The sequence below is a fragment of the Microcaecilia unicolor genome, chromosome 1 (genome assembly GCF_901765095.1).
Source record: "Microcaecilia unicolor chromosome 1, aMicUni1.1, whole genome shotgun sequence".
Classification (NCBI taxonomy): domain Eukaryota; kingdom Metazoa; phylum Chordata; class Amphibia; order Gymnophiona; family Siphonopidae; genus Microcaecilia; species Microcaecilia unicolor.
Window position 1 is genome coordinate 647,881,448 of NC_044031.1, and position 26,908 is coordinate 647,908,355.

At 44.6% G+C, this 26,908-nt stretch overlaps 1 protein-coding gene across 1 annotated transcript in view; it reads left to right on the forward strand.

Annotated features, from left to right (window-relative positions):
• ALDH3B1 (aldehyde dehydrogenase 3 family member B1) overlaps positions 1–16,418 on the forward strand; it is a 75,150-nt gene extending 58,732 nt beyond the window's left edge. The window contains exons 9-10 of the mRNA XM_030222639.1: positions 9,864–9,963; positions 14,474–16,418. Of these exons, the coding sequence (XP_030078499.1) occupies positions 9,864–9,963; positions 14,474–14,667 (294 nt within the window). The 3' untranslated portion in view covers positions 14,668–16,418. The remainder of the gene's footprint in view (positions 1–9,863; positions 9,964–14,473) is intronic.
• The last annotated feature ends 10,490 nt before the right edge of the window (positions 16,419–26,908 follow it).

The window sequence follows — 26,908 nt, forward strand, 5'->3', positions numbered from 1 at the left end:
GGATCATGTAAATGCACGGTGTTAGTGGTGAGAATGTACATATTTGTGTATGTGTGTTGGCATGTGTGTGTACTTTCTGTACATCTGTAATTAGGAGAAGAGTTGAGAGGAGAAGGTAGATTGAAAAGTGCAATTCCTTAATCACTATATCAGAGTGAATCAGTTTATGTATACCAGTCACATAGCCAGACCTTAAAATCTGGGGGTACCTGAGCCCAAGGCGGGAGGGGGGGGGCACAAAACTTTTCCTTGCCCCCCCCTGCTCTCCACCCCTGCTTTGCTCTCTATTACTTCCCCAACCCCCAAGTACCTGAGTTGGCAGGGATCCCAAGCCCCATCAGAAGAAGAGGTCTTCCACTGACAGCCTGGCTGATGGTGACTGTTTCCATGGTTGGCGTGTCAGTTTTTGCAGATACACAGAAACTAAGTATGCGCAGAGGGGGGGGATGTGACACAGTGGCAGCAACCCATGGAAAGTACTGTCAGGCTGCCAGTGGAGGACCTCTTCTGCGGGCAGTACTTGGAGATTCCTGTTAGCCGTAGCAGCAGATGGTGCTGCAATTTGGGGGGAGCCTAGACCTCCCAGTCCTGTGCTACTGATGTATATTACAGCTGTTGGAATGGTTTCTTCCTCGCCCCACCATATGCAGGAATCACTTCTCCAGCACAGAAACTTCTCTCAGTTCACCCCTCCCTTCCTGTAACTAGAGCTGCCTTCCAGTGCTCCACCCCCACTGTCTACCTATAGTCTCTGTGAGTAGAGCTGCTTTCCCAAAGAGGTTGTATAAAACAGGAGACCCTTGGGTTGGAAAGAATTAAAAGAAAAGCTTCTTTCAGCTAACTTCAGAGACTGCTATTTACCGAGGCAGTCCCAGATATGTGAGGATACATTTCTGAATTATAGCTATTGCAAATGTTAGAATTAAGATGAAGGAAAAACAGAGGGTGGAGTAAAAACACATAAAAGGGTGTGTGAATAAAATCAGTTATTCTTTCGGCGAGAGGACAGTCTTTTGACTTGTTATATTGTCTGTTCAATACCACTGGCACTACTGAAGGCGGTTTTCTGTAGTGATATTTGGTGTTGTCTTAATTGCCTCCTTACAGCCAGAGCTTATATTGACTCCTGATGCAGGTTTTTCAGCCAAAACATGGTGACTGTGTCGGGTCCTTTCAGTAAAGGCTGATGTTATTCGCTCATCCTTTTATGTGTTTTTACTCCATCCTCTGTTTTTCCTTGGGTTGTTCTGTGGAGTTTTGGACTTCTCCTTAGAGTTAAGATGAAAACACAGATTATGTAGGAGAAAGTGGATAGAGAACAAAGGTCCCACGGATAATTTCAAGATCAAAAAAAGGAGTGTAAGACGAACTGTAAAATTAGATGCCGCTGATGTCGTCTTACGCGTACGCCAAAGGTCTTTTTTCAAGACCTTGGCGCGAAGCGCCTGCATCAGGGGTCGTTTGCTTGTAATTAAGATGAAGAGAACAACCGAAAGATGAGCTGATATCAAACGTAACTAAAATGCCTGCTTGCTCCACACGGGAGCGCAGTGTCCCTCCTACTTCAGGCACAGAAAGAGAGGCAAAGATCTGCAATGAAAGGTGAACGTCAACAAACAAGCAGACCATCACCTTTCCAGATTCACTTCTGAGTGGTGGGAATGCTGTCATTCTGAGCTGAGGAGTTCTGTTTGCTGGTTGGAACATATTTAATTGTATGGGGAATATGCCGTTCTAATCCCCTATAGTTTTCACCCCTGACGTAGCCTGAGAGTGAAACGTGGTCACGTCGGGTTACTGTTTTAATGAAGATTACAGCATCTCAGAACTGTTGGTCTGTTTGTTTCTCAACGTTCTTGTAAAGTACACGCGCAAGTGGTGATCCCACCCCCACACTGTCCATTCTCTGCTCTCAGGAACGCCAACAAATACATCACATAACAGCAGACTTCATGCTTTCATAGCATCTACGTTCTGCATTTATAGAAGCCAGGTAAATTGCAGAGGCAAGTATAATGCTGTTCCAAGAGCAGCAGAACGCCTTTTTGTGTGGGAGTACCCAAGCAATCGGGACAGAATTTTTTTTACATAGTATAATTTTTTTTTAATTTATAGAAGTCTTTATTGAACATTGGTAATCAAACACAACCAAAGACCATCAGTGCATAATACAAATAGGTTATACAATCTCACCACCTGACCAGGTCATTTTAGTCAATGTAACAGACAAACCAGCAAACAAAGTAACAATGTCATATTAGAAGCTCTGTATACTTCAAACTTTTATTAACATTTTCTTTTCAGTACTAAAATCCGTAAACCCCCACCCCCTTCCTTCCAGATACCCACCCCCCCCCCATAACCATACTATTTATTCTTTCAGTGCCTAGTCCTGACACTAGATACAAACTCTTTAGAAAAGTTGTCCCAAATGGATTGCCATCTATTCATCTGTTGTTTCCGTTCAGCCAGCAACCTCTCCATCTCACAGATATATCTCAGCTTAGCAATCCACTTAGTTAGTGAAGGAACCCCTGCCTGCTTCCAGTGGGCTGCTATAACCACCCTCGCAGCCCCCACTGCCTGCTGTACCATTATTTGTTGAGGCGGCTTTAATCCTGGCGGCTTAGCAGTGAACAAAAATAACCCAAAAGACCAAGGGATCTCACAACCCACCCACTTCTGCAGCCTTCCATGAACTGATTTCCAAAATGCACGAATTTTTACACAGCTCCACCACACGTGTCCCATAGTTCCCCTCTGGCCGCATCCTCTCCAACACAACCCCAAGGTGTTAGGGAATATTCGTTGGATACGGTCCGGTGTGAGGTACCACCTAAACAGTACCTTCACTGCGTTTTCTTTGAGTGGCACGTGCGTAGACACTCCTGCCGCCGCTCGCTCTATTCTCTCCCACTCGGTCCCCCCCAGGGTCACTCCCAGCTCCTTTTCCCATTTCATCCTATGCAGGGTATAACCAGGAGCCTGTGCTATAATATTTCGATACAGGTATCCAATCAGGCCCCGTGAAACTACACCTTTACTACATATCTCCTCCAAATTCAACCGCTCTCTCTGTAGTACTTGCCTAACAGCCTTTGTGTTGAGGAAATGGTGGACCTGACGATATGCAAAACTATCCCCCTCCACAACAGAGTATCTCTGCTGCAAGGTCGTGAACGGTAGCATGGAATCATTTTCAATTAATTGACCCCAAGTTCTCAATCCCTCACTGTACCACCTAGTAAAAGGCCCCATGGTACTCCCAGGCAGAAACAGAGGATTAAATGCTATGGGTGCCATCTGGGTCAATACACAATGTCCCCCAGGAAATAGACTGTCCCAATAATGGAGAGTGACACATATGGACGGACACACTTCCTGTCCCAGAGCCCGAAAGGCCCCAGGCAACCACATGAGCGCCCCCAGCGGACTGGACCCCAATGAGTGCTGCTCCAAAGATATCCATTGTCTGTCAGGGTATTCATGAAACCATTCGATTGCGGCCTTCCCCTGAGCAGCCCTGTAGTACCAATTAAGATTTGGAACCCCCAACCCTCCCTTTTTCCTATTTTGGTAAAGAACCTGACGCGCCAAGCGTGGTCGCTTGCCTGCCCAGACGAATCGCACTATAGAGTCTTGTAAAGAGGCAAGAAATCGTCTGGGCACTAACACAGGCAGCGCTTGAAATAAATATAACAGCCTGGGCAGCACATTCATTTTAACTACGGCTATCCTACCAAACCAGGAAAATTCTTGTGCCCCCCATCTTTCCAGGTCTGCCTTTATGGTATTACCCAACCCCTTGTAGTTAGCCACAAATAACTCAGAAAGGTCCGAGGTTATATTTACCCCTAAATATTTAATCTTCTTAGTAGCCCATCTAAAGGAAAACGTTGCTTTCAGGGAATCCACTTCCTCCGCCAAGAGTGTAACATTAAGGGCCTCGGACTTTGTCATGTTGACTTTAAACCCCGACACAGCAGCATATTCTTCTATAAGACGCATAAGAATAGGGAAAGTAGTCAACGGACGGGAAACGTAAAGCAGGATGTCATCTGCAAAAAGGGCCAACTTGTGCAAGGTATCAGCTATTCGAACCCCTGAGATGCCCGGTTCCAGCCTCATCTTTGAAGCAAATGGCTCCATGACTAGGGCAAACAAGAGCGGTGACAAGGGGCATCCCTGCCTAGTCCCCCTATGTAACTTAAACAACTCTGAGTTACTCCCATTGACTCGTATACATGCCTTAGGGGCATCGTAAAATGCCTGGATCCACCTCCTAAACTGATGCCCAAACCCCATTACCTCCAGCACTTTATACATGAATGGCCAGTGGACTCTGTCAAAAGCCTTCTCAGCGTCCAAGCTAAGAAGGCACAAGGGCTTCCGACTTCTTTTTGCCAAAAACATAAGGTCTAATGTACGCCGAATATTATCCATAGCTTTACGATGAGCCACGAATCCCACCTGGTCTGGGTGAATGAGCGTCGGCAGCACGGGCGCTAGTCTATTCGCCAGCACCTTTGCCAGTATTTTGACATCTGCATTCAACACCGAGATGGGCCTATAAGAGCCACACTCGGCTAGGTCTTTCTCTGGTTTGGGCAGCACCGCGATCCAGGCCTCCATCATAGATGGGGGTAAATTCTCCCCACCTCCCACTTGGTTGAAGAGGTCAGCAAGTAATGGCGCCAAATCAGGGGCAAACTTTTTATAAAATTCGTTAGGGAGTCCATCCAACCCTGGAGATTTGCCAGATGGCAAACCTTTAATAGCCTCTTGCACCTCAATTGGAGTAACTGGCTCATCTAACAGTTCCCGATGCCCTTGAGCGAGGGAGGAAAGCTCACCTTCTGCCAAATATGAGTCAATAGATTCCAAAGAAGGGGCAATCTCCTGAGCATATAATTCTTTATAATATTCCATAAAGCGTTTACGGATCTGCACTGATGTTGATAACATTGTGCCTCTATCATCACGCACTTGCTTTACCGTACGATCCACCTTCTGTCTCCGTAGCTTTATAGCAAGAAGACGGCCTGCCTTATTAGAGAATTCATAGGCTCCCACCCTGCGCCTATCCTGCACCCAGCCAAGTTGTTCCGAATATATAGAGTCCAGCATCGTCCGCTCTTCTCGCAGCTGTTGTAAAACCTGAGGGGACCTCTGCGCCTTATGCTGCCCCTCCAGCTGTTGTATACGCTCCAGACAGCGTGCTATTTGTAACCTACGCACTTTAGAACGCTTACTGGCGATTTTTAAAAAATAACCCCTTGATACCGCCTTCATGGCGTCCCATACTACGGCTTGCGAGGGCACAGAGTCTATATTAAGCTCCAAGTACTCCTTCAACATTTCTCGATAGCCTACCCCCACCTTTGGCTCCTGCAATAGGCTAGTGTTCAAGGCCCATCTCCTATCTTTGCTTTCGGCCCGTATACTTGGCAAGGATACCCACACTGGAGCGTGATCGGAAATAGTTGCACTACCCAACCCCGCGGTCGGCCCCCTTTCTACCAACGCAACATCCACAAATATATAGTCTATACGCGAATATGAATCATGAACACCCGAATGAAATGTATAGTCCCTCTCCTCCCTATGTGTCAGTCTCCATATGTCCAAGGTTCCCAAGGAATGTACCAAAGATTCAAGAGCTAATGTCTCTTTTTTCCCCCCTTCAGATTTGGCATTTCCAGAACGATCCAAGATGGGATTCATAATTGCATTAAAGTCACCCCCAAGTATTAGAGAACCCTTTACAAACCCTGCCAATGAGTTCTTTACCTTAGCAAAAAACTCTACTGCCCACTGTTGGGAGCATACACAGAAGCTATCGTCAAGTCCACCTGCTGAATTTGAACATGCATAAAGATAAAACGCCCTCCCGGGTCTTTCTTAACTTGTAATACCTGCGCCCCCACTGATGAGTGTATCATGATCGCCACTCCACATGTTTTTGAAGCTGCCATGGAAGCACAATAGACCCCAGGGTAACCCGAGCAGGACAGAAGCCTTTCATACTTGCGGTTGAGGTGTGTCTCTTGCAAGAGAACCACGTGCGGCTGGAGCTGCTGCAACTCTTTATATAGCTTTTGCCGCTTTTGAGGCATATTTAGGCCCTTCACATTATATGATAATACTTTTAAATCCATACTCATCATCTATTGTGGCTAGTACTTGTATCCTGAGTATGTTGCATTAATTCACCAGTCCCGGCAACTATGTTTCCCGTAACCAGCATCGGACCTACCCCTTGCACCCTATATCTTCTGTCCCGCTCCCACCTCTGATCTCTCTTCCTTATCCCCTCCCTCCGCCCCCCCTCTAATAGAGAACCCCTTGAAACCCTCCCCCCTCCCTGCCCTCCACCCTCCACTTCCTCCCCCCCTGTCATCAACCCACCAGTCAGTGTCAGCTGTCACTGAATGGGATTACAGAGAAAGCAAGCTACAGACCCGAAAAGCCACCCTTCACCCCTCCCCCGCAACAGTCCCACACCCCAACTTTAATATACATTTAGCAAATTCTATCAATTCACCCACCATCCATCCATCATATCAAATTATGTTACCATCTGAGCATAAACCAGCGTTCAAACTGAAGAGCATGTCCCAAAGCATTCGAACTGAGTTTTACAGCAGACTCGTGCTAAACACCTCTGTCACGTTACTTAGGAGCCTTCTGCCCAACTCTCTTCCATTTCTGTAGTTTTGCTTTCGTGGACGATGCCATCTCCGTTGGTGGGGTCGCCACGCTAGTCAGACCCGCTTCGTGAAGGCTCTTCCATGCTTCCGCTACCCGGCGAAACCGGAGCTGTTTACCTTTTAGTTCAAAGCATACCGCAAAAGGGAAACTCCAGCGGTATGCAACCTTCTCCTTCTGCAGAATCTCCAGGACTGGCTTCATTGCCCTTCTCTGGGCCAAAGTATATAACGATAAGTCCTGGAAGACCGTTACTCGCGAATCTTTGTATTCCAATGTGTTGTTTTGGCGAACCCGTTGCCAGATTCGGTCCTTGAAGGTGTATGATGCGAAGCGCACCACTATATCTCGCGGCCGATTTCCCACTGCTTTACCCAGAGAGCGGTGCGCTCGCTCGATCATCATTTCGGCAGAAGCACAGGTCTCACCCAGAATTTGTTCGCACAAGGTGCGTATGACAACCGGGACGTCCTCTCCGCCGCTGCTCTCTGGTACCCCACGAAATCTCAGATTTTGTCGACGACCCCGATTTTCGAGGTCGTCCATTTTATATTGTAAATCCTCGGCTTGCTCCGTTAACTGAGAAATGCGCGTTTCCATCGCCGCACTGGTTTCAGCCTGCTCCTCCGTTCGTTCCTCCAGGGCCTCCACGCGGCCACCCAGCTCTCGTAAGTCAATGCTGATGGCGTCCACATGTTCCAAGATCTCCTGACGGGAAGCCTTAATTTCTTCCCGTATCGCTTCTAGGCATCTCGTTAAATCTTTAGAGTTAGATTTCTTTTTTTGTGTTAAGCTTCGTTGATCCACTTGAGAGGACGCTGTATCTGAATTGGACGATCCTCGTGGCTCCGGGGACGCATGGCGGGACAGGCCCTTCGCCAACTGCCGAGTGGAATGCCTCTCCCCCTCTCGGTGTTGCTGCCCCGATAATTTACTCATCGTGGTCAGCAAAGCTCACTCTCTTCTCTCAATCGAGGAAACGGCAATATTAGAGTGGTTGGGCACGGATGGTGGCTCAATGGTGCGGGAAAGTGCAGGAGCTAGATGTTCAGGCAGCCATCTAGCCTCGTGACGTCACTTCCTCTACATAGTATAATTTGATAAGGTTCACCCAGTTCTCCATTCTTAAAGTCGAGCCAAATTTTGTTCAGGAACCCATAGTTGTTGAGCTGTCAGAATATCTGCTCTGAATATACATCGATATAAAGGGTGAGGCAATAAAAAGTAAACCTCTAGAGTTTTTTTTTGTTCTTTTCTCAACAACTGCTTATAATTGCAACATGAAATTTACAGCTTTATTTGTTGCTATTGTATACATTTGTGTACCGAGTGGAAGGAGATTATCTTTAAACACAGTGTAGTTACAGACTTTTTAGCCTGACCACCTAATGATTTTCGCGTGTTCAAAAATGTTTGCACTGTAAAACTACCATTATATGGGAAAAAACCTCCAGTGTACCAGCTTACTGTTCATGATGTCACAGTGACATAGACCTTTGTCTGGGGAGCAATGTTGGAGCCCTGTCACAAGCTCCACCCAAAGTCACAAACAATCTGCCAAACTCAAGGAAGCATTGCAGATGATCTGGGACAACCTGACACAGGGACCGATCAACAAAGTTCCCAAAGCAACTGAAGGCCTGTGTTAAAGCTGGGAGTGAACACTTTGAGCATTCACAGTGACTGCGAAATTCTGACACATTGTTTATTGTCTCATTTGAATGATGATATTGTACTGTTCTTTAGCTCAATCATTTTTATTAACAAGTTGAACAAATCAGAATACAAAGAACAATCAGAAAAAATGCCCAAACATAGAAAAGTGAACCTCTCCCCATATCTCCCTCTCCCACCTAGCCACCCACACCTAACCCCCACTCCCTCCCCCCTTGACATATTGCTCCTTACGTATTCAGTATACAACTACGGGCCACCGGGGTCAGAGTGTCCCAGAATGGAGGCCAGGTCCGCAAGAACCGGTCTCCCACAGAGGAATAGAGATCTGGAATGCTTTTGCGCTCAAGAGTGCTAAGTAAAATCATAGAGGAACGCCAATGGGAGAGTGTAGGTGCCTTGGGTACAAGCCAGAGGGTCAAATTATTCTTCTTGGCCATCAGGACTGTATGCCACAGAGAGGCTTGAGAGCCTGCTGGGCAAGGGCCCCATAATAATAAAAAAATAAATAACAAAGCTGGGTATGGTAGGGGATCCAGCTAATCTTTCAAAACTGAGCCATATGCTATGCAAACTGAGTCTTGTCTGAATGTGTGAACATGGCCACAACATATGGCCCAGGTGCTAGCTCAATCATCTTTAATGCTCAAAAGTCACTAGGAGGCCCTTTTACTAAGTTGCTTAGGTTCCTACGCTCGCCCAACACACACCAATTTGGAGTTACTATCCGGCTACCGCGTGGCCCGAGCGGTAATTTCATTTTTTACACGTTGTCACTAAGCTTGTCTGAAAATAATTTTTATTTTCTGACATGTTGCGAAAACCGGGCAGTAATCGGCATTATACAAGCGTAGACCATTACCGTCCGGTTACTGCTGAGACCTTACCACTAAGTGAATGGGTGATGGTAAGGTCTTAGACCCAAAACGGACGTGCTCTAATTTTTATTTTGCCACACGTCCATTTTCGGCAAAATTTTTAAAAAGGCATTTTTTACAGGCGCACTGAAAAATGGATCTGCGCATGTTCAAAACACGGGCCTACACTAGCGCAGCCCATTTTTCAGTGCACTTAGTAAAAGGAATCCTAGATAGTAACGCTAAAATGTCAGTAACATCAAAGTACCTCAGGATAAATGTTGTTTGATAATAATATGTAACTACGATGACTAAATAAGTATGTTAAATTTCTCGTTGAAATTTAAAGTGGTTGCTGAGAAAACAACAAAAAATTAGGATTTTTTTTGTGCCTCGCCCTGTATATTTGCATGCAGTGCCTCCATTGTATGCAGATACATCTCATGCATATTCATTGTGGATATCCTGAAAGCCAGACTGCTGGGGTGCAAATCATTGAAGTTGAGGAAAGGTGTGGAAGGCCTGTAAATGAGAATGCCTAGGTGCTAGTGACAGTGTGTATGAAATCAACAGGGAAGGGTCACTCAGGCTTCTGTTGTCAGCCTTTTAACTTTCTGTCTGTAGGTGGTGAATCACATACTTGACCGAACAAGTAGCGGTGGATTCTGTGGCAACGATGGGATGATGCATATGACACTGATCTCGCTGCCCTTCGGAGGAATTGGTATGTAAGAGGCTGGCACTGTTGGATGTTGCCAAGGATATTTTACTGTGTTGGTTAGCTCTGGTTCTCCAGCCCTCCTGTCATATTGCTGCACCTCTCAGAGTTATTTGCACTCTGGTAAATAACAGGCTTTAAGTTCAATTTTACAGGCTCAAGAAAGATGTTATCAGCAAGGAAATTAGTTCATAACAGTGTAATCGCAGCCCGTTCCATGCAAGTGAATGATACTTTTCAGGTCCCTTCATGCTTCTAAGAGGACTTCTGAGAGTTCTTTGGATTTTGTTTTCCTGAAGCTCTGGTGCTTGTGGCATCACCACATGGAGTGGAGGAGCGGCCTACTGGTTAGAGCACCAGTCTTGAAATCCAGAGGTAGCTGGTTCAAATCCCACTGTGCTCCTTGTGATCTTGGGCAAGCCACTTAACCCTCCATTGCCTCAGGTACAAACTTAGATTGTGAGCCCTCCTGGGACAGAGAAATATTAACCTGAATGCAACTCACCTTGAGCTACTACTGAAAAAGGTGTGAGCAAAATCCAAATAATAAACCACATGAAATTTGGAGTTCTTCTAAGAATTAGAATATGCCACTGAGTCAAATAATGTATTCATGATCACAGGAACACAATCAACCAAGTGCTGAGAACACAAAAGTGCAGGACATTAGTGCACTTCCTATATAATAATTCTCACCTCCAACAGGATGTGCTTGGGACCGTGCCTGCCGGAAGTGGTCTGCTAGGCAGGCACGCACTGACCTCAGTGACATCAGTGACAGACAATTTGGCAAAGCAAAACAATCTGAGTGCTGGCCATTAGGACACAGGGTTGATAGGAGAGTTTTAAAAGACTGAAGGAACCGAAAGTGTCAAATGGGGGGAGGGGGGAGTTCTGAAGGACTGAAAGAAATGAACATTTGGGAAAGGAAAACAATCTGAATGCTGGCCATTAGGACACAGGGTAGATAGGAGAGTTTTAAAAGACTGAAGGAAACGAAAGTGTTAAACTGGAGAAGGGGGGGGGGAGTTGTAAATGACTGAAAGACATGCAAATTTGGGACAGGAAAACAATCTCAATGCTGGCCATTAGCACACAGGGTACATAGGAGAGTTTTAAAAGACTGAAGGAACCAAAACTGTTCGGGGGGGGGGGGGGGGGGGGGCAAGTTCTGAATGAATGAAAGAAATGAAAATTTACGAGAGGAACACAATCTGAATGCCGGGCATTTGTACACAGGGTACATAGGACACTTTTTTTTTTTTTTTTAAATGAAGGACATGAAAGTATTACATCTTGGGGGAGGGGTGAGGAGGAAAGCGGTGGGGTATCTGGATACTGGGCGTTAGGGCCACGGGGGTACATAGACTTTTGAAAGCCTTAAGGAACCCAAAGTGTGGGAAGGAGGAGGAAAAGGAGGGGAGGGAACAGGGTGAGGGGCATTAGGAACAGGGGAGGGGGCCCTGTCACACACTCTCATTCTCACACACACACTGTCACACAGACAGTCTCACTGTCACACATCCCCACATTCACTCTGGCTCTCTCTCTCAAACATACACACTCCCAGGAAAACCTTGCTAGCGCCCGCTTCATTCGTTCCAGAAACGGGCCTTTTTTACTAGTTACAGAATAATTCAGAGACTTCCCTGCAACAGTGAACCTTGAAGTCCAGATTCATTGTTGATGGAAAAGAAACTTATAATAATTCCTTGTTTGTTTATTTATTCAGATTTAGCTCACACCTCTTTCAGTTGTAGCCCAAGGAGGTATTTTCCTATCACTGGAGGGCTCACAATGTCATTTTGTACCTGAGGCAGTGAAGGGTAAAGTGACTTGCCCGAGATCACAAGGAGCAGCAGTGGGATTTGAATTGGGTTTCCCTGTTTCTCAGCCCAATGTTCATACCATTAGGTTACTCCTTCACTCTAATAACTGGAATGTTCCTGCTTTAGTTGATTTCTTCTTGGCGTTTCTTTACTTTTATACAGGCATATAAAAGATCATATCATAACAGCATTGCAAGAAAAATAAATAAAAAGCTACAAAGTACAGTGGGAAATGGACCACAGACTCCAGAGATGAAGAGGACAATCAGGATACTTGAGAAGATATATTGATCAATAAATCTACTCAAGTATCCTGATTGCCCTCTTCATCTCTAGAGTCCGTGGTCCATTTCCCACTGTCCTTTTTATCTGTTTCTCTTTGTGGGATCTCAGAGTTTTCCACCTTGGTGGATTTGTCTTGAAACTTGCCGTTCGGAAAAAAATAAATAGCACCAGAAGTGTCTGTATGTTTGTCTGAAGTGTATTTCTCATAATTAAGACAGAACTTGACTGCCATAATATAGTCAGAATCCCCACACTATGGATTTTCACAGGGCTGTCTTAAGAACATAAGAGTAGCCATACTGAGTCAGACCAGTGGTCCATCTAGCCCAGTATCCTGTTTTCCAAACAGTGGCCAAGCCAGGTCACAAGTACCTGGCAGAAACTCAAATCGTGGCGCAGGTCTTTTTCTGCCGTCATCTACAATGTTACAAATCCCAAGGCAAGCAGTTGCTTCCTATGTCTGACTCAATAGCAGACTATAGACTTTTCCCCCAGGAATTTGTCCAAACCTTTTTTTAAACACAGATACATTTAACTGCTGTTACCACATCTTCCAGCAAAGAGTTCCAGAGGTTAACCATTCGTTGAGTGAAAAAATATTTCTTCCTATTTGTTTTAAAAGTATTTCCATGTAACTTCCTTGAGTGTCCCCTAGTCTTTTGAAACGAGTAAAAAATCGATTTACTTCTACTCGTTCTGCACCACTCAGGATTTTTTAGACCTCAATCATATTTCCCCTCATCTGACTCTTTTCCAAGCTGAAGAGCCCTAACCTCTTTAGCCTTTTCTCATATGATAGGAGTTCCATCCCCTTATCATTTTGGTCGCTCTTCTTTGAACCTTTTCTAATTCCACTATATCTTGTTTGAGATACGGCGACCACAACTGAACACAATACTCGAGGTGCGTACACACCTACAAAGGCATTATAGTATTTTCGGTCTTATTCATCATCCCTTTCCTAATAATTCCTAGCATCCTGTTTGCTTTTTGGGCCACCACCACACACTGAGCAGAAGATTTCAGCGTACTATTTACAGCAACACCCGGATCTTTTTCTTGAGTGCTGACCCCCAAGGTGGACCCTAACATCAGGTAACTGTGATTCGGATTATTCTTTCCAATGTGCATCACCTTGCATTTGTCCACATTAAATTTCATCTGCCATTTGGACACCTAGTCTTCCAATTTCCTAAGGTCTTCCTGTAATATTTCACAGTCCGCACATGTTTTAACAACCTTGAATTGTTTTGTATCATCTGCAAATGTAATCACCTCACTCATTGTTCCGATTTCCATACCATTTTATAAATATGTTAAATAGCACCAGTCCCAGTACAGATCCCTGTGGCACTCCACTGTTCACCGCCCTCCATTGACAGAAATGATCATTTAACCCTACCCTCTGTTTTCTGTCCAATAACCAATTCCTAATCCACACTAGAACCTTGCCTTCTATTCCATGACTCTTTAATTTTCCCAGGAGTCTCTCAAGAGGAACTTTTATCAAAACCTTTCTGAAAATCTAGATACATTATATCAATCAGCTCACCTTTATCCACGTGTTTATTCACGCCTTCAAAGAAATGAAGCAAATTGGTGAGGCAAGACTTTCCACATCTGAACCCATGCTGACTCTGTCCCATTAAACCATGTTTGTCTACGTGTTCTGTAATTTTATTCTTTATTATAATTTCCACTATTTTGCCCGGCACCGACATCAGGCTTACCAGTCTATAAGTTCCCGGATCATCCCTAGAACCCTTTTTAAAAATCGGTGTCACGTTCGCCACCCTCCAATCTTCAGGTATTACGGACGATTTTAACAACAGATTACATATTACTAACAGCAGATCAGCAATTTCATGCTTGAGTTCATTTGAGTACCCTTGGATGTATGCCATCCAGTCCAGGTGATTTACTACTCTTTAATTTGTCATTTTGGCTCAGTACATCTTCCAGGTTCACCGAGATTTCTTTCAGTTCCTCCGCATCATCACCCTTGAAAACTATTTCCGGCACAGGCAGATCTCTTACATACATCTTCTGTGAAGACCGAAGCAAAGAATTCATTCAGTTTCTCCGCTATGGCCTTGTCCTCCCTGAGCGCCCATAAATACTTTTATACCACTAACTTCACATGCACTTTTCTGAACTAGCCTCCAAGGGGGAGAAGATAAAATAGTGTGGTTGATTTGTTAGCCCATTTTAAAGGTAATAAATAGAGAGGGGAAGAGAAACAGCTCCAGGTAGGTGAACTGTAGCACAGGAAACTAATGTGACCTGCCCAGTATCTCAGGAAGACAGTTCTATTAAAATGCATAATTGGACTCCTGGATATATGGAGCAGGTTGTGCCCCAGTGCAAAATGCTGCTTCATCCTACTTGTCTCTCCATTCCAGGGAACAGTGGCATGGGGATGTACCATGGAAAGTACAGCTTTGACATCTTTTCACACCATCGTGCCTGCCTCCTACGTAACACCGGTTTGGAGAGCCTCAATGCAATTCGCTATCCACCCTACAGTGAACGCAACCTAGGCCTTCTCCTGCAAGTCGTCGAGACCAAACGCAAGGGCTCCTGTAGCATCCAGTGAGCAAGGACAAGCCCTCGTCTCCCAGCAACTGGAGACTCATTTCTCCTCCTTCAGATATTTCTTGCCTAACCTGTTCTGAAATGTAAATACCCATTGCATTTCTGGGGGCTGATGCTCAAAACCTAATGCTTAGTAGTACTATCAACCCATCTGTTCTGTTTGTTTGCTTACTCTTTGTTACTCTTTAAATTCCAGAATAACTTCAGTTCAATTCCAACCAACATAATAATTTCAGTAGAAAATCCCAATTGTTTATTATTGTAACTTCCAATGTGTATACAACTTATACAAACATTCCTTCAGTCACAATTATTTGACAACATCTTTATCACATTTTGCAGTGCACGGATACCTCCACTAATGTGTGGCATGTTTCGCAAATTGCTGCCTCAGGGTGCGATCTGCTCAAACGTATACACAAAGGCTCACACATACTGCATCGTTGCCTGCATATTCTAGAATAACTGGGTTGATGGTACTACCATTTTATTACCTTTGCTGATCTCTTGGACCATTTAAATTGGTCAAAACCTTATGCTGGCATTAGAGGCAATTAGCGCCAGACAGGGACACGTTTATGTGTGCAGAATGTTCAGAGGCCTCTAGCAAGGGAAACAACGTGCATGCCAAAGATGGCCGCAGATTGTATTTAAATGTACTCAAATGAATGTTAATGAGGTCATTTGGTATTCCCTCCCAATGCTCAGAGAACAGCACAGAAACAAATGCTGCCCTTAATGCTGGAAACTTACTGCCAGCTCGGGGGTGGCGTTGAAGGTTTTGATGGGAGGATTTTTTCCGAATTTTTCACTTTAAACTGCCAGCTTTGTCTTCTTTTAGAAGTGGAAGGAAGTCCGTGCAGCCTATAAATGCTGATAGTGAGAAAAAAATGTGTGTAAATCCTGAGCGAAACAGGAAGTGCAAGCACACATTGGAGCCGTTCTTTTGCACTTAAATATGAGCTTTTCAAGTGAGAAAATTTTGAAATGCTTATATTTAAGGGCACAGAAGAATGGCACCATGTGTGCTTGTATTTCTGGTCTTGCCTGGGCATGCGCACAAGAGCTGCGCTTACTGCGAAACTCTTGTGCCCATGCGCCAGGCACATTCCTCCCCCTTGCTTTCGGTTTTCATAGGATGCATATAATTTGAATACCATTTCCTTTGAGCATTGGAGAGCTAGGTGTCCGCGCTGTTGGCTTTAGCACTGGACCTTTGAGCATCGGGGCCTTGGAGTCTGACTGAGAAGCCCATCATGGGCATAGGGAGGGGGCATCAGTCCTTCAACAGCATGACCAAATTCCCTTACCATTGCAGTACTAAGGCACTAAATGCACATTCATCCATATTCTGTAGGGAACAGACCAGAACTTTACATATTAACTCTTTGTGAATCTGCTCCTGAGATTCATTTTTCTCTGCCCAGGGTAAAACTAGAAGCCAACCCTAAGGCAGGAGTTTCCCACATTGCAAAGAGTCAACATTGCATCTTCTCATCTCCTCCCTCACTCCTTTCAGTTGGTCCATGTAGCTTCCTGTGTACATGGACATTCCTCTCTTTTGTTTCCTTCCCTTTATCTCGGATTTTGGATGTCAATGTTTTCTCAGTGGTTCCCATGCTTCCCCCCCCCCCCCCCCCCCCTCACTTTTCTATTCATGTTTGATACTTAAAGAACTTTTTTAAACTCTGGTTACAGAGATCATGTTTACTGCTTTGGTATTTCTGCAATAAAAACATATTGTACTTGAAAGTCTTGTCTTCAGCTTTCGGAATGTAGAACCTTTTTATGCATGTGGGTAGCAGTTATTCAAATTGCAATTTTTAGATGATAGATTTCATGTATGAGAATTTGGCAACATATCTGAGAAGTCGGTTGAGGAGCAGCTTTCAACTTCTTCTGCAGCCTGCTTTTTCAACTTGGCCTGTTCGGTCGCTCTCATCTCATCCTGCCATGGTTGGGTGGCCGGTTGCCACTGTTCAATCCAACTGAATTAAAACCTTCTCTACCATCAGAGACTGGCACAGGCAGCAAAAGGGGGTTCAGCCTACGCCTCAGCCTCAGCCTCAAAATATCACCTGAAGTCCTTCCTGCCAACATATTTATGGACCTTTTTGGACTTTTTTTTTTCACCTTTCCTTATTGTCTATTTTTCTCTGTTTCTTTGTTTCTACCTAATCAATTTCTGATTTCATTGTACTTGTATCTCCTCTGATCTGGCCAAAGCCTTTCAGTGCATTTTCCCTTCCCTTCTTCCTCTGATCCTTCTACCCTCACTACTGTCATTGTAATTGTTTCCTCAGTTCATTGTAAGCCGCTTTGAGGCTGCTTTAAGTGGTATAAAGCGGGCTATAAATGTTCTGAATAAATAAATAAATTCTGATCAGAGCCTATGGGGAAAATTTCATTGTGCTGGAATGTAAAGTTCTAAGGAATTTCTGCTATAGTATCTGAGTAGTCCCAATGAACAGCAACGTAACTGGTGATTTCCATAGACAGCAGAATTAGTAAACTCACAACTGGATGACATCATTGCATGTTACCAAGATGGAACAGCTCTCCCAGAGCCCAGAACTAGTGTAACGTTCTGAGCATATTTGGCCCTTTCCATTCACAATGGTCTCTTCAAATATAAGTGGCCTAGATTTTATATGATTAGAAATCACAAACTCACAAATTAGTGCTGCTGCCTAGCCTATGTAGAGAGAACACACGCCTCTATGTTGAAATAAATCATGGCAATGTAATTGTCTGCACATCTTCAGGATCAATCAGTTATATTACAAACACTCAGAGGGAGAAAATAGTGCCCAACATCACAATCATCAAACGCCCCTTGGCGGAATTGCAGTGAGTGGACCACCCTCCACTGAGATCTCAGGGACTGGGGTCTAGACCACACGCAGGAACCTGGAGTTTTGCAGCACCGCAACGGACGAGCCACGTGTGGCCCAGCTGTGGGAGCAAGGGCAGCTCATTGCACATCCAGTTTGCTTCCCCACCACCGGAATAAAACTGCAATTCACTTCTGGACTACCTTTTACCATACAGAAAACCCACCTCTCCATCAGACTTCTACCTCCAAATACTTAAACAGCTTTACATATTAGAACCAGGGAAAAATATCTACACATCCAACTGTGAGTAAACTAGTTATTTTCAACCAATCAACCCGCTCACCATTACTATATTGGCATTAGATCCATCTCAGATCCTTAGATACCATCCTAAAAACTAAGCCCAACATCACAATCAAACGTGATCAACCATCAGCCCAAAACTAACCAGCACCACAATGAACACCGCCAAAATGTTCCTAATAATCTACTCCCTATCCCTGATCCACCATACACTAACCACCCCTCTTACACAGACCAACATCATACCCACAATACTGTCCAGATACAACACACCTCACCAAACTAACAACAACCAAAACAATGGAAGATCTCCAATACACAAATCAACACAAAGGAAAGAAAGGACACAACAAACCCACATTACAGGAGAATAGACAACTAACAAAAATCAACATAAATTCGAACTTAAATGACCCTTACCAAATAATTCAAGTGGGATACAAAAACACCAGATCAGTAGTTAACAAAGCAACAACAATAACAGACTGGATCACATCAGAAAACCTGGACCTACTATTCATCAGTGAAACCTGGATCCACGATCAAAAGTATCCCATAATTTTAGATCTACGCCCCCCCAGGTTACAAAATCACTCACTGGACCAGAAAGGAAAAACGAGGCAGAGGCATAGTATTAATCCATAGATCCCACTTCACCGTAGCAATCACAGCCGAGTCCATAATACCCCAACTTGAAATCGCCTCAGTCAGAATCCACCATACAACCTTGCTTGACCACCTTAACTGTGTCTTGTTTTACAGACCACCAGGTAACTGGCACGAATGCCAATCACACTTCATTGATTTCATATCAAACACCTGTGTATCTAACCATTATATTAGGGGACATAAACTTACACCTAGAAGACCCAAACTCCACTAATGAATGAGAATGCAAGGAATTCCTCCAATTATGGGGCCTTAATTGGCCAAATATGCAAGCAACCCATGTCAGAGGGCACACACTCGACCTCATCACACACAAACTATCTTCAGACAAGAACCTAATACTATCAGATACAAAATGGTCAGATATACCATGGTCTGACCACCACAAATTAAACCTATCCCTACAATGGCGAAAAAAAGGCTCTAACCATACACAAGAATGCATAACCTACACCACGAGAGGCCAAGTAGACCAGGTAATATTCTGGCAACAGATCTACAAGAATGAATGGATAGCACAAACAGGCTCGATACACTATCTCCTAGATTGGAACAACAGATGCAGAAGCATATTAGATGAAATAGCACCACTACAAACAAGAACCTCACGAAGACACAACTCGATACCATGGTATAACGAAGAACTGAAAAAACTAAAAACACGTTAGGAGGCTTGAACGAGCATGGATAAAAATTAAGGATGAACACACACTCAACGCATGGAAACAAATGCAAAGAAAATACAAGTATGCAATAAGGCAAACCCAAAGGTCTTACTACAAAACCAAAATAGGGCCAGACTACAAAGACACCCATAAACTTTACCAATTCGTCAACAAATTACTAGATACCACACCGGTTACCACAACAAACACAGACAAACTTGGCAGACAAACTTGCTAAATACTTTAACGAGAAAATTGTAAACCTACGCAATACGCTACTACAGAACACCAGTGACATCGAAAAATTCACTGACTGTCTGGACCCAATCCTAGGTGAGTACCCAGCAGACCGAATCTGGACATTCGCACTCCTCAACGCTGAAACAGTCACCCAAGCGATTAACAGGTTCGCCAAATCCCACTGTAAACTGGACATATGCCCCAACAACCTAATAAAATCCGTCCTGCAACGCTTCATAGCAGACCTCACTTCACACCTAAACTACTTACTACAACATGGACTCTTTCCTAAGGCGATATACTACTCACCCCAATACCTAAAGACTCAAAGAAAAAAGCAAATGATATTACCAACTACCGCCCGATAGCATCCCTCTGGTAGTCAAACTACTGGAAAGCATGGTAACCAAGCAACTTACTGACTACCTGAACAAATTCTCAATATTACACGAACCACAATCAGGATTCCGCTCCAACCACAGCACCGAAACAGTACTAATCACGCTCCTAACCAAATTCAAACAAGAAATTGCAAGAGTGTACTTCTCCCACAATTCGACATGTCGAGTGCGTTCGACATGGTTAACCATAAAATACTACTAAACATACTAGAATACTTCGGGATCGGTGGAAGCGTACTCAGTTGGATCAATGGCTTCATAACCGCAAGAACATACCAAGTGATAGCAAACTCAAACACATCACTACCATGGAAACCAGAATGTGGAGTACCCCAAGGATCATCGCTATCACAGAGCCTTTTCAACCTAATGATGACCCCACTAGCCAAATCCCTATCCAACCAAGGCCTTAACCCCTACATCTACGCAGATGATGTTATGATATACATCCCATTCAAACATGATTTAACAGAAATCACAAACAAAATCGAACAGCCTCCAAATCATGAACCCATGGGCAGATACATTTCAATTAAAACTCAACGCAGAAAAAACACACTGTCTCATCCTCTCATCACCATACAACACAAACAAACCCACACATATAAACACCCCAGAATACACCCTTCCTGTTTCAGACAGCCTGAAAATTCTTGGAGTTACAATCGACCGAAATCTCACGCTAGAGAGCCAAGCGAAAAATACAACAAAGAAAATGTTCCACTCAATGAGGAAACTTAAACGAGTAAAACCTTTCTTCCCGAGGGAAATATTCTGCAGCCTGTTACAATCAATGGTTCTAAGTCACCTAGACTACTGCAATGCAATCTATGCTGGATGCAAAGAGCAAATCATGAAGAAACTCCAAACTGCCCAAAACACCACATCCAGACTCATTTGGAAAAACGAAAAATCGAAAATGCCAAGCCCTTACGAGAAAAACTACATTGGTTCCCAATCAAAGAGCGAATTGTGTTCAAAATCTGCACCCTGGTTCACAAAATCATTCACGGCGAGGCCTCAGTCTACATGGCAGACCTTATAGACCTACCAACCAGGAACACAAAAAGGTCAGCACGCACATACCTAAATCTCCACTACCCTAGCTGCAAAGGACTAAAATATAAAACAACATATGCATCCAGCTTCTCTTATATAAGCACGCAACTATGGAATGCACTTCCAAAAGTCTTGAAAACAATGCACAACCTAACAAACTTCCGGAAATCGTTAAAATCCAACCTGTTCATAAAGGCATACCAGAATGATCCAACCTAAACACCTGAACCCTGCAACACAATCGAAACTCTTACCGGAACTGGACAAAATTTAACTCTCTCTCTCCTTGAATACTTAATACGCTCTCCTGCTTATAATCGAAAGAGAAAAACGCCTATATTGAGACCCAAATCGGGAGATGGGCGTCTTTCTCCCTTGGGCGCCCAAATCGGTATAATCGAAAGCCGATTTTGTGCGTTTCCAACTGCAATCCGTCGCGGAAACGGGTAAAGTTGGCGGGGACGTGCCGGAGGCATGGTGAAGGCGGAACTGGGGTGTGGTTATCGGCCGAGGAGAGATGGGCGTCTTTAGCTGATAATCGAAAAAAAAGGTGTTTTTACTGCGATTTTGGGTCACTTTTTTTGGACCCTTTTTTTTCACGAACAGGTCCCAAAAAAGTGCCCCAACTGACCAGATGACCACTGGAGGGAATCGGGGATGACCTTCCTGGACTCCCCCAGTGGTCACTAACCCCCTCCCACCAAAAAAAACCCACTTTACAAACTTTTTTTCCAGCCTCTATGCCAGCCTCAAATGCCGTACCCACCTCCATGACAGCAGAATGTGTTTGATCCTGTCATAGCCTTTCCCTGGGTCAGATGTGGCTCTCGGGTGCAGTACAGGGTCACATCAGCATTGCATTGTGGTGGGTGTAGGGTATTGGGCTCCGTGATTTCATTAGCTTGTGTTACAGTCTCACGATGTTGGTAGGCTCTTCTCCCATGGTGCTTTTCCCCCTGCCTACTGGGTCAGAGTGTGCCCTGTTGTGTTTCCTGTTGTAGTCCATGCGGCAGTGGCCATTTTTGTAAGCCAGTTTTAGTTCCCTTTCCTGTGTTAGCCACGTTAGACAACTTAGTTCTTACCTTGAATGTGACTGAAAGAGGGCATTGTACAGCATTCTGCCAGCTCTGACCTACTGCTAATCTCAGTACCAGGGAGACTCGTTGCCAGTGGGGCACAACCTCTGATCTGCAGTTAACTGAGTAAACGTGGTTATTCCAATAAAGGACGTTTTCGGAGAGATTAGTCTTCAGGTGTCAACTGGTGTGCCAAGGTTATACAACAGCAACAAGTCCTAGAAGCCTGGAGCACTTTTAGTGGGTACCGCAGTGCACTTCAGGCAGGCGGACCCAGGCCCATCCCTCCCCCCCACCTGTAACACTTGTGCTGGTAAATGGGAGGCCTCCAAAACCCACTGTACCCACATGTAGGTGCCCCCTTCACCCCTAAGAGCTATGGTAATGTACATTTGTGGGGAGGGGGGTTGGGAGCTCAGCACCCGTGGTAAGGGAGCTATGCATATGGGAGCTTTTTCTGAAGTCCACCGCACTGACCTAGGGTGCCCAGTTGGTGTCCTGGCATATCAGGGGGGCAAGTGTACTACGAATCCTGGCCCCTCCCACAACGAAATGGCTCGGATTAGGACATTTTTGAGCTGGGCGTTTTTAGTTTCCATTATCGCTAAAAAAAACAAATGCCCAGCTCAAAAACGTCCATTTTTTCGAAAATACGGCTCGGCCCGCCCCTTCACGGACCTGTTCTTAGAGATAAACGCCCATGGAGATAGGTGTTTGCGTTCGATTATGCCCCTCTCTGTCATTTATGAACATTAACACTAGACCACTCTGCATTTGTCTTACTGGAACTTGCGATCGCCATCACGGTACTATGTAAGCCACATTGAGCCTGCAAATAGGTGGGAAAATGTGGGATACAAATGCAACAAATAAAGTTTTTAATTCAAATAGCTATCACATATCATACAGTTATGGCAACAACTGAATATTTACAGGATCATCAAATCCCCTCCATCTTTCCCAGCTTATGAGACATATAAGCCAACCAATGACCATTATTCAGGAGTCTTAAAGTATATCAGCCCACCAAACCATCACATTGGTGTAACAGCCTGGGGGCGTCCAAATCAATCCCAGCTTGACATTGATATGGAATATTCAATCAATTTGTGACCAAGCTTCTTTCATGAGTTGAAAGCCAAAATGGATTACCTCAGCCAATGTTAGAAGCATCTGTTTTAAGGATACAAGAATACTCTAGTGATGCAAAGGGAATATCTCTTTTCAGGTTGAGACCCAGAATGAGGGAGATAGACATAAGAACATAAGCCAGTGGTTCCCAAACAGAGATTTGCATGTACTGCCTCCACTGCATGCAAGTCTATCTCATGAATATTCATTGTGGATATTCTGAAAACCTGACTGGCTCGGGTGCCTCCAGGATCAGGTTTGGGAACCACTGACATAAGCATTGCCATACTGGGACAGACTAAAAGTTCATCAAGCCCAGTATCTTGTTTCCAACAGTGGCCAATCTAGGTCACAAGTACCTAGCAAGATCCCAAAACAGTAAAACAGATTTTATGCTGCATATCTTAGAAATAAGCAGAGGATTTTCTCAAGTCCATCTTAATAAGGCTTATGGACTTCTTTTAGGAAATTATCCAAACCTTTTTTAAACCCTACTAAGCTAACTGCTTTTACCACATATGGCAGGAATAACATCATGTTTCACAAGATGGGATGGTAGAGGGTTATGTGGAACAGTTGAACTTTATGTAAATGAGAAATGCTTGGTGAGTTAATTGAAGATAATCTGCTACAGAATACTGAAGTAGAGGAAAAGACATGGGTGTAAACGTTGATGCACAGCTCTTGATGTTTAGACTTTGGGTATCTGTCGATTTGCAATGAATGAGGATTATTAGGCAGAAAACTGAGCTGGAGAGTATTTTGTTTTGTGTTTGTGGCAAAATAGGATGCTAAATTGTCAGCCATAGGCAGACAGTGTGTCAACCCTTTAGTGATTGAATAAAGTACACTGAACAGTTTTGCTGAATTCAGAACTCGCATAATGAGTTTAGAACAGTAGGCCTATTTTCCAGTCTGTATCACCCCTTTATAGGTACGTAACAGGTGTTTGTAAGCAGAGCGATGATCAGTTGAGCAGCTTTTCCTTCATTTTCTTTCTTTATATCTTGACAGCCCCCTTCTCTCTGACACCCAGCCCCCTTCATTTTTAAAATCTCTGAATTGGCAGCAGAGCACCAGTGTGGAGCGCCTCACGTGTGTGAAACAAGCAGATTGCATCTGGCCTTCCCTCACTGTGTCCTGCCCGCCCCAGATGTAACTGGGGCAGGAGGGAGAATGGGGCAAGTGGGAGAATGGGTCTGGGGCTGAAAGGGGGAGCTGTAATGCAAAGCAGGTGGATGAAGGGGACTGGAACTGGAGGCTAAAAAGGAGGGTAGGTGAGAAAAGGGGGCCAGTACTGGAACTGGGGGCTGAAAAGGGGCAGGGTCTGAAATGGGGGACTGAGGGTTGAAAAGGGGTCAGGAAGAAAGTGGCTGGGGCTGAAGCTTGGGACTGATGGGAGAAAAGGGCTGGGGCTGAAACTAGGAGCTGAAACTGGGGACTGGTGAGATAATGGGGCTGGAACTAGGGGCTGAAAAGGTGGGCAGGTGGGAGAAGTGGGCTGGGGCTGGAACTAGGGGCAGGTGGGATAGTGGAGCTGGAACTGGGGGCTGAAAAGAGGGGGCAGAGAGGGGATAGATCCTGTATGGAAGGGAGAGAGAGGGAGGGCAGACCCTGGATGGATGGGAGCGAGAGGGAGGGCAAATGGTGGATGGAAGGGGCAGAGAGAGCGAGAGGGTAAACCCTGGATGGAAGGGAGAGAAAGGGCAGACAGTGGATGGAAGGGAGAAAGAACAGACAGTGGATGGGAGGGAGAGAGAGAGAGGGCAGACAGGGCAGATGGTGAATGGAAGGGGCAGAGATAGAGAGTAGACACTAGATGGAAGGGGGATAGATGGCAGATAGTGGTTGGAAGGGGCAGAGGGAGAGAGAGGGCAGATGGTGGATGGAAGGGAGAGAGAGAGCAGACAGTGGATGGAGGGGGCAGGACAGAGAGGGCAGACACTGGATGGAAAGGGCATGGAGAGAGAGAAGGCAGACACTGGATGGCAGGGAGAGAGAGAAGGTAGATGCTGGATGGAAGGAAGAGAATGAAGAGAAGATGAGGAAAGCAGAAACCAGAGACAACAAACTGTAAATAAAATATATATATACAGTGCACTCCATTTAAGTGCATGTTGGATAAGCGCATGCTCTGGTTAACTGCATGCCATACTTCGGTCCCGTTTTTGGTGCCATCAGTTTCTATGGGGACAAACTTCGGTTTAGCGCACCACTGATAAGTGCAAGATTTGCTTACATGCATGGTTTAAGACCGCTCCTCTGCAGGGAAGACTCTGCATATGCGCGCGCACGGAATATGGAAGCCGATTGGCGCGTGACAACCAACGAGATTTCAAATTTACTGCCCCTTTAGCTGCCACAGGCAGAATAAGCAAAAGAATGTTGTTATGTACACTGGGGTCATCGTCATCGTGGCGAAACTGTAAGACTTCAACACTGGCTGAACGAATAGAAGTTCTTAAAAAATTAGAAAACAAAGTCAAGCATCTATTGCTAAAGAATATGGTGTCAATCCCAGTCAAATTTCACGTGTCTTAAAGCAGAAAGACCAGCTTCTGGAAGACTGGCAAAACAATACAAATCCACAACGGAAACAAAAACGGGTGGGAAAAGCTGAGGAGGTAGAAGATGCTCTTCGGTGGTTTTCTTGAGTCAGGAGCAGACAGTTTCCTGTCAGTGGTCCACTGCTCATGGAGAAAGCTAACCAGTTAGCTGAAAGTCTTGGCGTAACTGAATTCAAAGCCACAGTTGGATGGTTGGAAAGGTGGAAGGAGAGGAACAACATAAAATTCAAGAAACAGCATGGTGAGAAACAAGACGCTGATGACTTTGGTGCTGAAAATTGGGTTGTTTCAGTTCTTCCTACCATCTTGAACGAGTTTGCAGCTCGTGAGATTTTCAATGCTGACGAAAATGGTCTCTACTGGCGAGCGATTCCTGATGGAGAACGTGCATTCAAACATGCCGAAACTACTGGAGGTAAAACGTCGAAGGACCGACTGACGATCCTCCTTTGCTGCAATATGGATGGGAGTGAGAAGTTGGAACCCCTCGTCATTGGAAAGAGCAAACAGCCCCGTTGCTTCAAGAAAGTTAAGCGACTTCTTGTGTCAGACGAGGCTAACTCAAATTCATGGATGACTGGGGAAATTTGGAAGCAGTGGCTAAAGAAGTTAGACACTAGAATGCGGGCACAAAGGCGTCAGATTTTGTTGCTTTGTGATAATTCTGCTGTACACAGGGATGATGTCAGGCTGTCTAATGTCAAGGTGGTCTTCCTGCCACCAAACACTACCTCTCTGATCCAACCTATGGATCAGGGCATAATAGCCAATTTCAAACAACATTATCGGGCTCTTGTGCTACGTCATCTGATGAGCGTTATGGATGACCAGACTGGCAAGGATAAATGTGCTGTTGAACTGGCTCGTAATCTATCACCGTTGGATTCCCTACATATGCAGAAAGAAGCCTGGAATCATGTTACACAGTCAACCATTGTGAACTGCAACAAGCAGGCAAGCTTTGTTAGGGATGTGGAGAGGGACGAAACAGATGCAGCTGTTGCAAACGTGTCAGATGAACAGGAAATAGGAATCTCACAGTCTAAATTCCCTCCCAATAGTAATTACCTAAAAATCAGGAAAATATAGATATTGCATGTATAATTAGCATAATCTTTATTTATTAATATTGAAAAGTATGTATACAATAATTATCTTCTATAAATACACATCACAAATCACATATAAAAATGAATACTAGGCAATCATTCATACTTCACTCATACATTCACTATCCATAAAAACTATATACCCAAGGAGAGACCAAAAGCCAGGAAGGGCAACAGTCTGTCAG